The sequence below is a fragment of the Phaenicophaeus curvirostris genome, chromosome 14 (genome assembly GCF_032191515.1).
Source record: "Phaenicophaeus curvirostris isolate KB17595 chromosome 14, BPBGC_Pcur_1.0, whole genome shotgun sequence".
NCBI classification, from domain to species: Eukaryota; Metazoa; Chordata; class Aves; order Cuculiformes; family Cuculidae; genus Phaenicophaeus; species Phaenicophaeus curvirostris.
Window position 1 is genome coordinate 18,546,973 of NC_091405.1, and position 15,288 is coordinate 18,562,260.

Genomic DNA, 15,288 nt, shown 5'->3' on the forward strand with positions numbered 1-15,288 from the left:
AATAAAAAATCCCTCAACTTTTACATTAGCAAAAGCACATTTTTCAGAGTGTTGTTTTGGACTTTGCTATATTGTGTGTTCCTTGCATTGAGATATTAATGCCAAAATGAAGCAAACAGAGGTACGTTTCCCTTCCTCATCTTTTCACTGGGTAGTGAGGAAATTCCAACTTCATTGTGAAAGATGGTAGTGTCACTGCAGCAGTACGACTCTCTTGGCGCAATGGGAGACTGTTTTCAAAGCATTTTACAGCACAGAATTGACGTCTGAGGTTTTGTGAAGAAACACTTGGGAGCCAGTACGAAGCTGGTGGGGTCACTCTGCAAGGCAGGAGGTCTCCCAGTTCCCATCCCCACCACAGCTGCTTGCACTCCCCTCGAGGAGCAGCTCACAGGCAGGGCAGTGGCTCTGGCCACCTGTGGCTAGGTCGGCTCACAGCTCACATGTTGCTTTTCCTAGTTAGTGTTTGCCTTGCGTAACAGTGGTACTGAACAGGGTATATAAGGCAACACCCCAAGGAGGTAAATATGTGACTAGCTCACAAAATGGCAACTGGAAAGGACACATCGCTGCTCTCCTGGATTCTCACAATCGGGATCATAGCGCTCATAGCTACCGGTAAGCTTCAGATTTGTCTTTCCCTCTCGCTTTCTATAAGGAGAGAGAGGATGTGCAGCTTGCTTCCTTAGGGCAACCCCAGCGGTATTGGAGGACCTGGGCACCCAGCCTCACCACAGAGAAATTAAGTCTGAATAGCAAATAGTTCTGAATTTCTTTTTGTGATCTGTTTGCAGTCATTTCTCTTATTTGCCCTTTTTGCAAATAGCAAAATCAAGGTCCTGTCCCAAACAGTTTTTTCTGCTGAGGCAGAGCAGACCACTATGCCACATTTGTAAACTGGTATTGAGAACGTTCACACCGATCTTTAAAATAATCTCACCTAAGTATTTGCAGTATTTGTACGTGACAGATTGTTTTCAGGTATGTTAGAAGCTTTTTCTTTTGGCTGCACGTACCTTCCAGGGTCCGGAACGTATTTTGTGTTTTCACAGATCTTTTCTTAAAAAGGAATTGTGTTTTCTTATTGAAAGCAATCTATTGGATTTTTAACTAATAACCTGGATCAGAAAGGATTAAGTGCTATATGCAATTGCTAATGTGCGTGGACAGTAAGACAATACATGTGGTACACCTGAGGGAGACAATACATACAAACCAACCAGCCTGGAGGCTGAAATAATGTCAGCTGTGCTGATGAGGGTTTGTTGAAGCCTCATGCAGGAAAATGAATTGTTTAAGCAGCAAACTGTGTATTTAGGCAGCTAAAGCTCTTTGAAACCTGACAATTACCTATGAATAGACCAATTAGTGTGATTTTTGTGCTCATGTCCCCCAGGACAAAAAGCAGAGCATCCAGAAGTGGTGACTAAACATGGGAGAGTCCGAGGGTACCGAATCAAAGTAGACGCAGCTGAAAGGAGTATAAATGTCTTTCTGGGACTTCCTTTTGCTAAGCCTCCCGTTGGACCACTGAGGTTTTCTGAACCCCAGCCACCTGAGCCATGGAAAGGTGTCAGAGATGCCACTTCCTACCCACCAATGTAAGAAATTACAAAACCATTTATCTTTTAAATAGTTTTATATTACATGCAATGCCAGGACACTGATGTACAGGCCAATCAAAAGCCACAAAGATAAATTTCTTAGTGCCATCATGTTATCACCTGCAACTGTTCCAATGAATGCATTTCTAGAGACATCCCTATAAGCTGTACTTTGTATTAAAAACTCCAATCTGATGAGCATCAGTGATGAACTAATATGGACCAGCCGGTAATATTCTTTTTGGGGAGCATTTGGCCATTACTCAGCAATGTTTATAAACCGCGGAGCTTTGGAGCAGAAATAGAATGAAGCTGAGGAAATGTTGGAATAAAACATTAGAACAAAAAAAAAATCATGAATCACACGCTTAACAGGCACAGAAGAAATGCAGACCAATTCCAGTCTATATTATAAGTGCCTTAATCCATTTGTATAACTGCCCTGGTACATTGTCTCAAGCCTAATGTGTACCATTAAGCCACTGAAGTTGTACAATGATTAATTTGTATTTTCATTCAAGTATTTTAGAGCCATATGTATTTGCAGGTATATTTCTGTAGTATTTTGAAACATGCAAAATCATACCTGCGCATCACTCTGTGCTGCTATAGATTGCAGCTCCTTTTTTAGGGATCTCCTTAATGCCGGTTCAAAGGAAAAGTTTGTAGCTTTGAAGTTTTAGTTATTACTTTTGTTTGTTATTTTTTCGTTTATTCAGGTGTCTGCAGGATAAAGTACAAGGACAGGCTTTTTCAGATTATGTGACTAATAGAAAAGATAAAGTTCTTCTGCAAATGTCTGAAGATTGCTTGTACCTAAATGTGTACACACCCGCTTCCTCAGAAAAACAGGAGAAGCTGCCTGTAAGCAAAATCATTATTAAACCTCTCACAAGATTATTTTACAGCAAACCTACAATCCGTAGTGTACACAGTTACAAGTGCAGCTCCATGCTGGTAATCTAGTGACAAGCCTTGGCCCAGTAAATATTTGCTGAATTTTAAAGGATACACAAAATCCTCAAGATTTAATTGACTTTTTAACTGGATGATGTTTGTTTCCCTCTAAGTAATAATGACAAGTCACAAGGCACTGGTTTAATGTTAGTGTTTACTGAAATCAGTGCCATTTTCTAAAACTGCAGGGCTCATATTTCAAAGACTTCTACCATCCATGAAATGTAATCTGAAAGACGTGGTAGTAAAACAGCACGGAATATTTATTGTATTTTGGTTTATATTTAGTTTTTATCACTCTTATCTGTGCTGAGTTGTTCCTGGTTTTGTCTCTCCAGGTCTTTGTGTGGATCCATGGAGGCGGGTTATTTTTCGGAGCAGCTTCATCATATGATGGTTCAGCATTAGCAGCATTTGACAATGTAGTGGTTGTAACAATTCAGTACAGATTAGGTATTGTTGGATATTTGAGGTAAGATGTTTTATCTCTGGTTTTGCTAAGTAATTTCCAAAATCATGTATGTGTACAAGGTCTTTATGAAGAGCTGTGCAGAATACTTGCTTGTGCAAAGAAAATAGACATTTCTCAATTACGTATACAACAGCTGGGACAATTTGCAAGTCCCAAGTCAGCTTCCAAGTTTGTTTGATTGCTACTCTAATCCAAACACTTCTGAGCCATTCAGTTTTTGGTTGTGTAGAGAAGCTCTGTGAAGCAAATGGCAGCTGATTTCTTTATCACAGACTGTATTTATCTCTGCCTTTATTCTTGCATTAAGAATTTACAAATCTGTTCTTTCTCTGCAGCACTGGTGATAAGCATGCCCGAGGTAACTGGGGGTATCTGGATCAAGTTGCAGCTCTTCGATGGATTCAGGAAAATATCATAAATTTTGGAGGAGATCCCGGATCTGTCACTATAGCTGGAGAATCTGCAGGAGGCACCAGCGTTTCTGCTCTTGTAAGTTCACAGTAACACCATCCACGTTCATTTTTAGTACTTGAATGAAAAGTCAGTTAGAGGAAACGGTACATGACACATCGCCTTGGTCTATAATACAATGTGATATCAATACAGCTTCTGATAGATTAAAATGTTCTTTTCATACCCAAATTGTGTAGTTCAGACGCAAATGTTATTCCTCACCTACTGAATTGAATTCTAGGATTTTTTTTGCAGTGCCAAAACCTCAAAAATATATCTTTCTGCAAAAATTCCTTTAAGAGGATGAATGCCTGTCTCCTATTTGCTTTGACAGTCACTTCTGCAAAGTAACCAAAGTCATTATAGCTAATCTAGACATGCACTTTGTGACCCAGTAATGCTGTAAAATGTTTATGCCAACATGGAGCACATTGGCTCAGACATTCTCCTTCTCCAGTCTCTCACAATTTTGTACAGATCACACTGTGAAACGAGGGTTCAGTGATAACATGATAAAAATTCCTGTTTCCAAAGCTCCTGCCCTCTAGCCAACAGTTTCTTTATTGCCCTTCTGCAGCACAGCCAGACTACCCTGGAGACAATTATATTCCATCTATATCTGGCTTGCAGTGTAGTTCCACGAAGTCTTGAAAGTAAGGTGCTACGGGAGGGGAAAAGGCAGTCACAAACCCCTTGTCTTTGGTAGTACTGCCAAAGCCTTTTGCATAGCAGAACTATGACCAGAGGCTGTGGACAGTCTTATGACAACAGTCATGACTTAAACAACTCTTATGGCTGTTGTTTTCGAAATGGTTTAAGTGGCAATTCTGGATATTGAAATTCTAAGCCAGTGGTCACAGCAGAGTGTTTGTCATGCATGTAATGCTTGTCTTTGCTTTGTTACAGGTCTTATCTCCCCTGGCGAAGGGCTTGTTCCATAAGGCCATTTCAGAGAGTGGCACTGCATCTAGGGTCTTGTTCACTGACCAGCCTGAGCAGGAGGCACAAGTGGGTATTTTGTGCTTTTTTTAATACTTTTTTTCCAGATAGTTTTGCATATCTTAAACTGTTTATTCCAAAATGTAAAAAAACAGAATTTGTTTTCTTGTGAAAGCACAACCACAGATATTAAAGACAGTATCTGTGTGAAAACAATGCAAGTTTGATAATGTTTTGATTTTCAACTACCCAAATACCTATACCAGGCTGAGTGAAAGCAAAAGACTAAGGAAGCAAAGAGAGAGGACAAGGAAGAATTGTGAAATGGAAAGGAGTGCCAGAACACGTACTGTCTTCAAGAAAAGTTGAGCTATAATTTCTGGCTGGAAAATGGCATCAGATTCTGAATACTCTTCTCTTGATGCCTGTTTTATGCAGATAAAGCAAGACTTTATTCGCTTTGTTTATATTTGAAAAGAAAAGCTGACTTTCTTTTTTCCAGCTACAAGAAACAACTTCCAGGAACCTAGATGTGATAATCTGGGCTATAAAAGAGTCAACATTTATAATAAGCACTGTCTTTCTAATGACAGCTCTTACTCCACCCAAAAAGACATCATCAAGAATGGTGTAATGTGCTCTTTGTTACCATCCACACGGTTGTATTCTGGCTGTGAATCTCTCAACCTGTTTATGTTGCCCTGCCTCCTCTGCCCAGCCTGGTAAGGTTACTTACCAGAACAGCTGTCCTGGTGTATTTTTGTATCAGAACATTTTGGAAGCATACATTTTGTCCTTCTGCCCAGCCCCGAGTGTGATGGGTTAGGAGGGTTTCCTATTCTTCGCTTCTGCAGCTGGACCACATCTGGCTTCAACAGTCCTTGTGCAGGAGCTTCCACTCCCCCCTGCTGGACTTGCAGGCTGGGTGGCTCACGGAGCCTCCAAGTGGGAAGTAAATTAAAAAATGAATCTTTGTGGGGTTTTTTGATTGCAGAGAATTGCTGCTGCCTCTGGTTGTGAAAAACCCAGTTCTGCTGCAATGGTTGAATGCTTAAAAGAAAAAACAGAAGGAGAGATAGTAGAGATAACACTAAAACTGGTAGGTGAAATTATACTTCTTGTGTTTAAATGACTTTTCATATTTTATCATAACAGAGTATGCTGTTTGTGGGCTATAGTATTAGGAGAACATGAAGCGAATGTAACATTGGACCTTCTTGACCTTTTCCATATTTGACACCACTGCAGTTATCTATACCTTACTTGAAAAACGTGCACAGGTTACCTCCCTCTCATTCTGTGAGGACTTTGAGCTACTTGTGCTTTGCTGTCATGCTCTACGAGGGGAAGGAAAAGAGTGTAGGAAATGTCAGTTTCTCCTGAAGAACCTTACAATTAATTAATATAATATAGTATGTCCTACTTAAAATTCCTTATCATAGTGTTGGTTTCCATCTTCCTTTGCAGTTTCAACACAGAAGATAGTTTTTCCACTGCTGCTCCACACATCCATAATAAGATGGAACTAAGAGATGTAAATGGGACATCACCTATGTTACAAACATTAAAAATATAACGCTAATCTTCACAGAATCTTCTGCCTAGTGATTTTTTTTTCTGGAAGCAAACTTTGTGTATTGATGAAGCTTTCTTCTTTTCTTTTTTCCCTTCCAGACTCCCCTGTTCATCAGTTCAACTGTTGATGGTGTATTTTTTCCAAAGAGTCCCAGGCAGTTACTATCTGAAAAAGAGATCAATGCAGTCCCATACATAATAGGAGTAAATAACTGTGAATTTTGCTGGACGATTCCTATGGTAACAGACTTATAATGTCATTATTTAGATATCATTTTAGTAATACAAGATTTTCTAATAAATATGTTTCTCCATATCATGCAGCTAATGAAATTTCCTGCTTACGCAGATGGTCTGGATGAAGATGTTGCACGTCAAGTTTTGCAGACCGGCTTAGCATTATCACTTAAGGTAACAGACCATTTTCAGAATAACCCAGTTCTGCTCCTTCACTGCTCAGGTTCTGTATTTGTTCTCATGGAGGGATAAATTCTAGATGAAAACTTTGTTCTGTTTGACAGCTTTCTGTCATGAGGCAGTAGTGTGCAGCAGACATGATGTATCCCTGTTGACACTAGCAATTGAAAATACACTTCAAATTTCTGTCCTAAATGCCCTTCTTTTTTAAAAGGAGTTCTGTGGAAATGCAAGAGTGATCCAGGTACCTAAACATTCAGAAATCCTGTGACATTTTAGAAGCCCTAGGTTGTCCAAGACCTGCATGGTACTAGTAGTTATGACACTAGACCTACAGAACACACCGCTCTGATACATTAGCTGGATACTGGAAAGGATAACCTGAGATGTTTTAAACGGCACTGAGAGACCTGTGTTTAAGTATCTTGAGTTTTTCCTTCCCTATAATTTATAATACAACCCTCTTAGCCTTCTGGTTCCCTTGTGCTATCCTAAAACACTTCTCTGAAAGCAGGTAATATTTGCAGTTTAGCCAGGGAGGTGCAGATGGCACAATCAATTAGTGCTGTGACTCTTTACAATACTCATTAACATTATAAGAAGTATTTTTGTTGTTCATTTCAGAATGTTACTTCTGAAGTTGTTGATCGAGTATACAATGAATACATAGGGAAGGCAGAAAACCGTGCTCAGGTGCGAGATGGCCTTCTTGATGCAATAGGAGATGCTGTGATTGTTCTTTCAGCCACTGAAGTGGCCAGATACCACAGAGGTGAGTCTTGAATTCAGCGTCTATTAAAAGGAATGTAGACTTCCACCCTGGGATGTGTTTGTGGACAGTATGCATCACATTTCATTTTCTGAGGAACTGACAGTGTTTTCATTTTACCAAAACAACTTGTAATGATAATTTATCATTGTTAGTGGCAGGCTTTCAAGCTAACACTCTTCTGTACTTTTTCTACTAGATGCTGGCAACCCAGTCTACTTTTATGAATTTCAGCATCGACCGAGTTGGGCAGCAGGTGTTGTGCCAGAGTTTGTAAAAGCAGATCACACAGATGAGATTGCCTTTGTCTTTGGAAAGCCATTCTTAGCCGGTGATGTACCCATACTTACTAAATTATTCTTCTGAAAACATCATTACTATTAATTTGACTTACTGGAGGACTTTAGGATAGACTTCCTCCCTTAGCAACATCAGAGTCAACACAAATATTTCCTGCCTTCAGTAGTAATTTTCATGGAGTCATCTATCTGCACCCACCTTCTTTCCTAGAGCTCTGCTCAAGTAAAACTCCCATAGCTCAGAGTAAGAAATAGAACTGGTTACATTCTATTGGAATTGATATGGCTGCTACTTGTTTGATTATTTAGTTGTTAATGTTGCCATTTCATCTTTCACTTCGTAGGGCATGCTACACAAGATGAAAATAAACTTAGCAGAACTGTTATGAGATACTGGACTAACTTTGCTAGAAATGGGTAAGAATCATAATGCTAATTGCAGCTCAAGTTCTGTCTGTGCTGCCTGAAACATAGCAGTACTTACACGGTGGTTCCTACAAATTTGTCAGAATTTATGAGAAATATTGAAGCAAATTATTACTATTCTTAATGATTGCAAGAGAAACATTTAAATGGACCTGCAGACCAAAAGGGAAAGAAAAAAAAATCCAAGAGGTATTACTCCATCTGCAATGGAGTTTTAGGTCCAAAAGTAATGAAAATTATGAAACGTTAGCTATTCCACCAATGAGCATGTAGATAAAAACTATCCAGCTATTCGGGTACTAGACTCGCATAATACGAGCTCATGTTAGTTTCTGAAATGCAGTCAAAACACAATTGAGAGGCAAACAGAGAACTAACTTTCATTATATTATTTCCAGAAATCCCAACGGAGAAGGCTTGGTACATTGGCCTCAGTATGGTCTGGATGAAAGATACCTGGAAATAGACCTAGCGCAAAAGGCAGCAAAGAAACTGAAAGAACAGAAAATGGAGTTTTGGACACAGCTCACAAACCCAATGGTGAAACAAAGACGAGAACACACGGATTTATAGGAGTTATGGAGGGTATGGTTTGCTTTTAAAACCCAAAGTCCAACAAAAGTAGTTTGTCAGGATACAGAGTTTGTTAATCACCTTCTAACTCACTGTTAAGTAATCTGTTGTCATGATCACAGTGCAAGGGGAGAATCAAGAGAAACTTGGAATGTCTGCGGGACTAAATATCACTATTTTACAAAGAAAGCAGAAAGAAACTTGCAAACTTTCACGCTCAAAAAGGCTACAACGTCTACCCTGTGGATCTCAAAACTGAATAACAATCCTGTGAGAAAGGGGGAGAGGGGGAAATTGGCAACTGTTTTAAAATCTGTTAGGAATTATCTATACAGAATATATCATAAGTGTCAGAATATGTATGTACTCATTCCCCTCTTCTTTCAGAAGAGAACAGCCAGTTGTCCTTCTTACAACCTCTTCCCACTTTCTTTAGTTGGAAATGGCTTGTAGGAAGCAAAGCATCCATCAGAAAACATCTATGAGACGGGCTTGACATCTCACAAATGAAGACAGAAAATCTCTACTTGTTTTCTTGTTTTGTAAACTGTTATAAATAAATATTACTTTTGAGTTTTTGGAACCTCCTTTTCTTTCACTTAACTAATACAGGCTAATTCCAAGAGGTTCATTCACACCCAGGAAGCCAGAAACGCACCCAGTTTCTTTCTTCAAGTTTTGGATAGGAATTTGCCAGCTTTCTTTGCAGGACCAGAGTCTCAAGGCTCTAGGTTTTTCACAGTGTTTTTTCTGGGGTGCGGTTATCAGCTCTTCAACCTTTCCTGGCAAAGAAGCCCAGATTCACTGGCTGGAGGAAGGAAGCATTGCTGTCAGGACAGACACCCACTGAGAGAGATGAGAGAGCAACACAAGATATTGTTCACTGCATGTTGTTAGCTCAACATTGAAGACAGAATAATTCCTTCTCTAAGATCAAGATAACTTGAAGCAAAACCATTATATAACACTTGCTTGGCTTTTGCAGGACCTTGCTTGGCTTTTAAAGGACTTTATAACAGTTCACTTGAACAATAATAATGTACCTGAAGGATCTGAATGGGGACATTCCCTACCCTGCATTTCAGAGTAGAAGTGCATTCATCACAGGAATACCACAAATACCAGACAGGAAGGTTAAAATTGCAAAAAATGGGACTTGCCAGCTTTGCCCAGTTCTTTGGGTCACCTTTGTCATCAGCAAGGCTGATTTTTTTAATACAGCGTGCAAGAAGGAAGGACAAATTAGACCTTGGAAAGTAATAGAATATGCATAAGATTTCTGGGAAAATTTATACATATGCATGTAAGTGGGAAATATATTCTGCAACTAGCCTTTGTCTCGTTACAGAGGACTGATGGAGATTATTCTCGCACATTGCCCAGGCCTGACAAAGGACATTTGCTTTATAAAACTCCAGAACAAGCCACAGAATCACAGAATCACTAGGTTGGAAAAGACCCCCAGGATCATCGAGTCCAACCATTCCTATCAAGTCTTAAGAAAGTTTTATTTGCTGACATTTTCGGCATCAAGGTCGATGCTAAGGAAGCTGAATTCTCTTCCCAAGCAGAACCAATATATAAATAACAAGCAGTTCTTTTTTCTCCAGCATCCTGTACTGAGACAGTTGTGGAAAGTATATTTTTCCCTAAAAACCCATCACAGCTACCAGCTGATAAAAGGATCCTGTGCTAGGAGGAACAAACCATGAATCTGGATTTCAGCTTCCATCTGTAAGATTCATATCATGCCTTTTATTTACACATTGACTTACAAACTTCACAGGAGAAGAGCTCACAGCAACCACTCCTTTTACGGGGGGCGGTGCTGCCATGGGGGGCGGTGCTGCCATGGGGGGGCGGGGCCATAGGGGGGTTGGTGCTGCCATGGCCGCCGGGCAGCGTGTTCTGCTGGGGCTGCGCGATGCTGCCATGCCGGGGCCGGGCCGGGGGGGCGGGCAGAGCCCCGCCTGGGCCACCAACAAGCTGGGGGGTGCAGCGGTACGGGGGGAGCCTGCCCTGAGGGGGAAAGGGTGGGGGATCCCAGCCTGAGGGGGAAGGGGGGGGTCCCAGCCCTGAGGGGGAAGAGGTGGGGGGGGGTCCCAGCCCTGAGGGTTAAGGGGGGGGGGTGTCCCAGCCCTGAGGGGGAAGCGGGGGGTCGCAGCCCTGAGGGGGAAGAGAGGTGGGTGTCTCCCCAGCCCTGAGAGGGAAGAGGTGGGTGTCTCCCCAGCCCTGAGAGGGAAGAGGGGGGTGGTCCCAGGCCTGAGAGGAAAGGAGGGGGGGTCCCAGGCCTGACAGGGAAGTGGTGGGGGTGTCCCCAGCCCTGAGAGGGAATTGGGGTGGGGCCCTGTCCTGAGGGGAGGCCTGTGATCTGAGAGGGGCTCCCTGTCCTGAGGAGGGGGAGTCCTGCCCAGGGGGGTGCATCTGAGCCTTGAGGAGGAGCCCCTGCCTGAGTGGGGCTCTGCCCTGAGGGGAACGTGTCCTGGGAGGGGGATCCCTGCCCTGAGGGGCCGTGGTCCCAGGGGGCTGCCTGGCACTTCTCCATTGGTACCTGTGCTGTTCCCTCTCCAGGACTGGGTGCCTTCCGTGCAGCCGAGCTGTCCCCGCTGCGAGGAGTGCGGGCAGGTGCTGGCACAGCTGGTGCAGGTTTACTGCCCGTTGGAGCGCTCCCCTTTCCACCGCATCATCCACGTCTTCGCTTGTGCCAGGAAGGGCTGCAGTGGGACAGCGCGCAGGTGAGGGACGCCCTTGGCCACCTTCTTCCCCAGTGGGCCGAGTGTGGCTCAGAAACGCCGCTTCAGCTCGAGTGGGTTGCTCCTTACATGTCTCTTGTTTTCTCACACGGCATGCTGAAGCTGGAAGGTTCTGCGCTCCCAGTATTTGCAGGCAGAAAAGAAGGAAACACCAGACTGTGGCATAAAACAGGTACAGCCAGCAAACCACCTTCATGGGTTCTGCCTTTGGTTTCAGCACACTGCACAAAGTGCAGTGTTGCGGAGATTTTAAATTAAGAATGCAGTGAGTTGAATGAGTTTCACACTTGGAGAGATCCAAAGCGGTAACCTTTCTCAAGTTCTTTCTTCAAGTGCTTTCCTGTGCTGATTTTGAGTCATGTCAGTAGTCTCCTGGATAAGTCCTGGTCATGGAATTTTTGATGCTGTGCATACTACACGTTGTTAGAAGATTAGCTTCTTGTTTGTAAACTAAGTTAGGCTTGTTTCAAAGTGGAGCTTGCAGTCAAAACTGGTATTTGATACTTTACTTGAGTGACCTAAATGTAATTTTTCAACTTTAAATGATTGGGCTCTACTGTTTAGTTTTGGGTCCTTAAGATGGTTTCTTTATTTTCTAATTTAAATAGATTTTTTAAAAGTATAATCAGTTTTAATTAATCTGGCTGAACTATTGATGACATACTTCTGGTATTTTTGCCTGTGAAGAAAAACTTCCTATTGGCTTCAGAAGATGGAAAGAAGAGACGGCTGTGAAACTGGTGGTGTTTATTCAGCTGTTTATTTGCAGTATGAAGTTTTGGTCTGGGGTAAATGATCTTATACTCCAGTAAAGGGGTGATATTTTTGTCATTGTTGCCATTGTTTTCCTCCATATCCTGCCCTCTGAGCTTGCCTGTGGTGCTGTGGTTTTGGTTTTCTTATCTGTTATGAAACTGCATTTGAAGTGCACTGGAGTGGCTGATCCTGGCAATGTTCTCTTTCCCTTTTTTTTTTGTTCTTCTCAGAAACAAGAAACAAACTTTGCTGCAACAGATTGGTGTGATGAAGCAGATGACTGGGGAGTCTGTGATGGAGCAGAATCTCCTTCACATGCCTCCCTTCAGCCACTTGGCTTAAATGAATCAGTGAGCAACTCCTTGTCCAGAGAGGTGGAGTGTGCATCCCAGTTCCAACAGCTTCGGTTGTCCGAAGCTACTGATGGTTCCCTGAGTGCACGTCCTCCAGTCAGTGAGGGAGTGGTAATGGCAATGTCCAGTTCAGCTGCTGTGTTCCAGCCCTTTTACATTAATGTTGTGGATGAGGAAGACTACACTGATTTCCTTGACACAGATCATGCTGATCAACTATTGAAGGAGTATCAGCAGAGAGAGGGTGTTAATTTGGAACAGCTGATGTCAGAAAGGTGAGAGCGAGTCTGGATTTCATCCTGAAACTGGAGGGATTATGTAGTTTCCTGTACACTGATTGATAATGTAAATTTGTTTGTAACTGGATCCTTCAGGAGTCATTGGTGTGAGTATAAGCATGCATTTGTCCTAAAAAAAATTTACTGGAAATCTTGTTTATTTCTTGTTTTCTTACAGTTTTGCAGGTGAAGTTCATAATGAAAAGTATGAGAAGAGTGAAGTCAAAACCAGGGACCACACATTCCATAAATTTATGAAAAGAATATCCACGTGTCCTGAACAGATCCTAAGGTATGGTGGTCATCCGGTTATAACAGGGAGATACAGAGCATGGACAGGGGTTGATAGTACATCAGACTACTGTTTCATTGGGAAGAGTTGTACCTTTTTTTATTCTTAATTAAAATAATTGCTAATAGGGCTGTTGCTATGCCCGTGTGGACAGACTGCAGCCTCTGGTTGGTCTTTTCTATACAAAGTGTAAGTGGATGAGAACCAAACAGGATCAGAGACCCCAGATCTGGCTGTGGGAGACGTTCCTCAGTGTAAGACCTGATGAGAACAGACCTGGATTCTCTTTGAAGACTCACTGAAATTCAAGCATAGAGGTTTGAAAGGAACAGATTTAAGGCAGAAGTACAATACACAGTGGTGTACTGTTGGGATAGATTTCCAAGGCTGTCTGCTTCTCTGAATTTTTGTAACCTTATTGTAATTGCTTGTGCCTCAGTCCTTGAGCTCTTACCAAAGTAGGAAAGGACTCATTTTAAAGCATGAGTTCTTCTGCAGCTTATCATGATTCCCCCTTGGGACCCTGCAGTCTTCGGTTTCTGTGCATCTGTTGCTTTTCCTGTAACAAAAGCAGAATTAACCTCAGAGCAACCACTTTCACTGAACAGGAGTTAATTCTGAATGGAAGGATAACAAAGAATTCAAATCATAAATTATTCATAGTACCAGATAACACACACGATTTTCATGGTTTGTACCAAATGTTTGCAGCTTTGTTCTAGAGGGTCCAATGCAGCCTGTCCAGTCAAGCTGCCTCGGTGTAGTGACAGGACCCTTGTTAACTGGTTTCTAGAACCAGGTGGAACTAACTGGTACCTTTTTGATGAGGAAGTAATCTGATGCTGTGAGGAATACCCTTAACTGCCACGTCTTAGGACTGCATTTTTCAGGCAAGTGTAGTTTGTTTATTTAAATGAGTCAAGTACAACATATTTTGGAGGCATCAGTTCAAAGCATTTGTCTGCTTTGAATGTAGCACTTTCCTTAAGGCTTTCCAAGTGTTTAACTTCTAAGTATTTCCCCTTCCCCATCTTTATTCTGAGTTTAATGACTTCTCTGAAACTTGGGCAACATTCTGGCTGGTAACAATGTTTTTTACTTCAAGCAACTTCAGAGGTTTTGGAGAATCCTGAACACTTGTTGCCAACGTGTAAGTTTTCATATGAAATTTAGAAACGAAAGATTAATTAATTTTTCTTCTTGTAGATACTCCTGGGGTGGCCAGCCTTTATTCATAACATGTCCTCCAGCCAACGTTGACAGAGGTATCCCAGCTTGCAGCAACTGTGGAAGCAACGGAGTGTTTGAATTCCAGCTCATGCCTGCGCTGATCAGCATGCTCCAGAGTGATTCAGGTGCTGACCTTTGACTTAGCTGAATGAATACCAGAAACAGTTGCCCTATTGCTAACATTCAGCCAAGTGCAGTTTGGGTTGTTCCTTGCTAACCACATACGCTTCACTGCAGTGATCATCTTGCACAGAACCTGCTCTGTGTCCGGTAGGGATTTCTCTAAGCAAAAGATGCAGTTCTAACTTACGGGAGACTATGATTGTAACTTCATTTTCTCACTAGTGAACTTCAATATAGGTAATTCCATGACCTTGGGAGTAATTTGTCTGTTTTGCCTCTTAACTGAGGCCTTGGAAGATGATAAATACTGTCAGACAAGATTACAGACTTGGAAAGCTCTTAGAAAATTCTGAGTCAGCTTGCGTTAAAATCTTTGAAATTAGAAAATGCTGTGCACGTAGAAGGCTGAGTATGTAAAATGCCTCCTGAACTGGCGAAGATTGAAGTACAGCAATGAGCAGTAGCCCCAATTTGTCTTTTTCAAACTTGCACATTACATACCTTTGTTGTTCTGTTTTTAGATCTGTCAGTGGAATTTGGGACTGCTATAGTTTACACGTGTGAGAGGAGCTGTTGGCCAACAAATCATCAAACCCCCCTTGAAGAGTTTGTTTTTGTACAAGAAGACCCGGATCAGAGATTATTTAAATAAATTGGATTTCTCCACACAGATGGAAAGTCTGTTGGGCTGGGGGGTTTTGTTACAGGTGAAAGTGTGTAATTATGTGACAGAATTTTCCTCATGTCTGGTGAAAAGTGAATTCGTTTCCTGACATGGTGCTTATTTCTGAGAATAACTGATTGAAGCATGTGTTAGCATAATTCTAAAATGTGGTGACAGAAACTTGCGTACTTTGGTTACACATGGAAACTGAAGTGTAGGGGTTGTTTTGTGATTGTAGTTACGCTTAACGTTAGGGGAGGAAAGCAAAGGAGAAGGCAGAACTGAATGCAATAGGACAACCTGTAAGCAGCCATCAGCCAGTCAGGCCAGTTTTTAGGAACGATTAGCAGCGAAT

At 41.9% G+C, this 15,288-nt stretch overlaps 2 protein-coding genes across 2 annotated transcripts; both read left to right on the forward strand.

Moving 5' to 3' along the window:
* Positions 1 to 416: 416 nt before the first annotated feature.
* Positions 417 to 9,057, forward strand: LOC138726504 (fatty acyl-CoA hydrolase precursor, medium chain-like). The gene is made up of 13 exons (XM_069868304.1): positions 417 to 618; positions 1,397 to 1,601; positions 2,324 to 2,468; positions 2,900 to 3,033; positions 3,369 to 3,522; positions 4,393 to 4,494; positions 5,420 to 5,524; positions 6,100 to 6,240; positions 6,325 to 6,411; positions 7,042 to 7,189; positions 7,386 to 7,517; positions 7,830 to 7,902; positions 8,310 to 9,057. Exons 1-13 carry the CDS (start codon positions 546 to 548, stop codon positions 8,482 to 8,484), a joined length of 1,674 nt encoding a protein of 557 aa, XP_069724405.1. The 5' UTR covers positions 417 to 545; the 3' UTR covers positions 8,485 to 9,057.
* A 1,314-nt stretch (positions 9,058 to 10,371) lies between these two features.
* Positions 10,372 to 14,982, forward strand: PDCD2L (programmed cell death 2 like). Its single transcript, XM_069868220.1, has 7 exons — positions 10,372 to 10,485; positions 11,056 to 11,219; positions 11,340 to 11,409; positions 12,224 to 12,621; positions 12,803 to 12,916; positions 14,123 to 14,271; positions 14,791 to 14,982. Exons 1-7 carry the CDS (start codon positions 10,372 to 10,374, stop codon positions 14,919 to 14,921), a joined length of 1,140 nt encoding a protein of 379 aa, XP_069724321.1. The 3' UTR covers positions 14,922 to 14,982.
* The last annotated feature ends 306 nt before the right edge of the window (positions 14,983 to 15,288 follow it).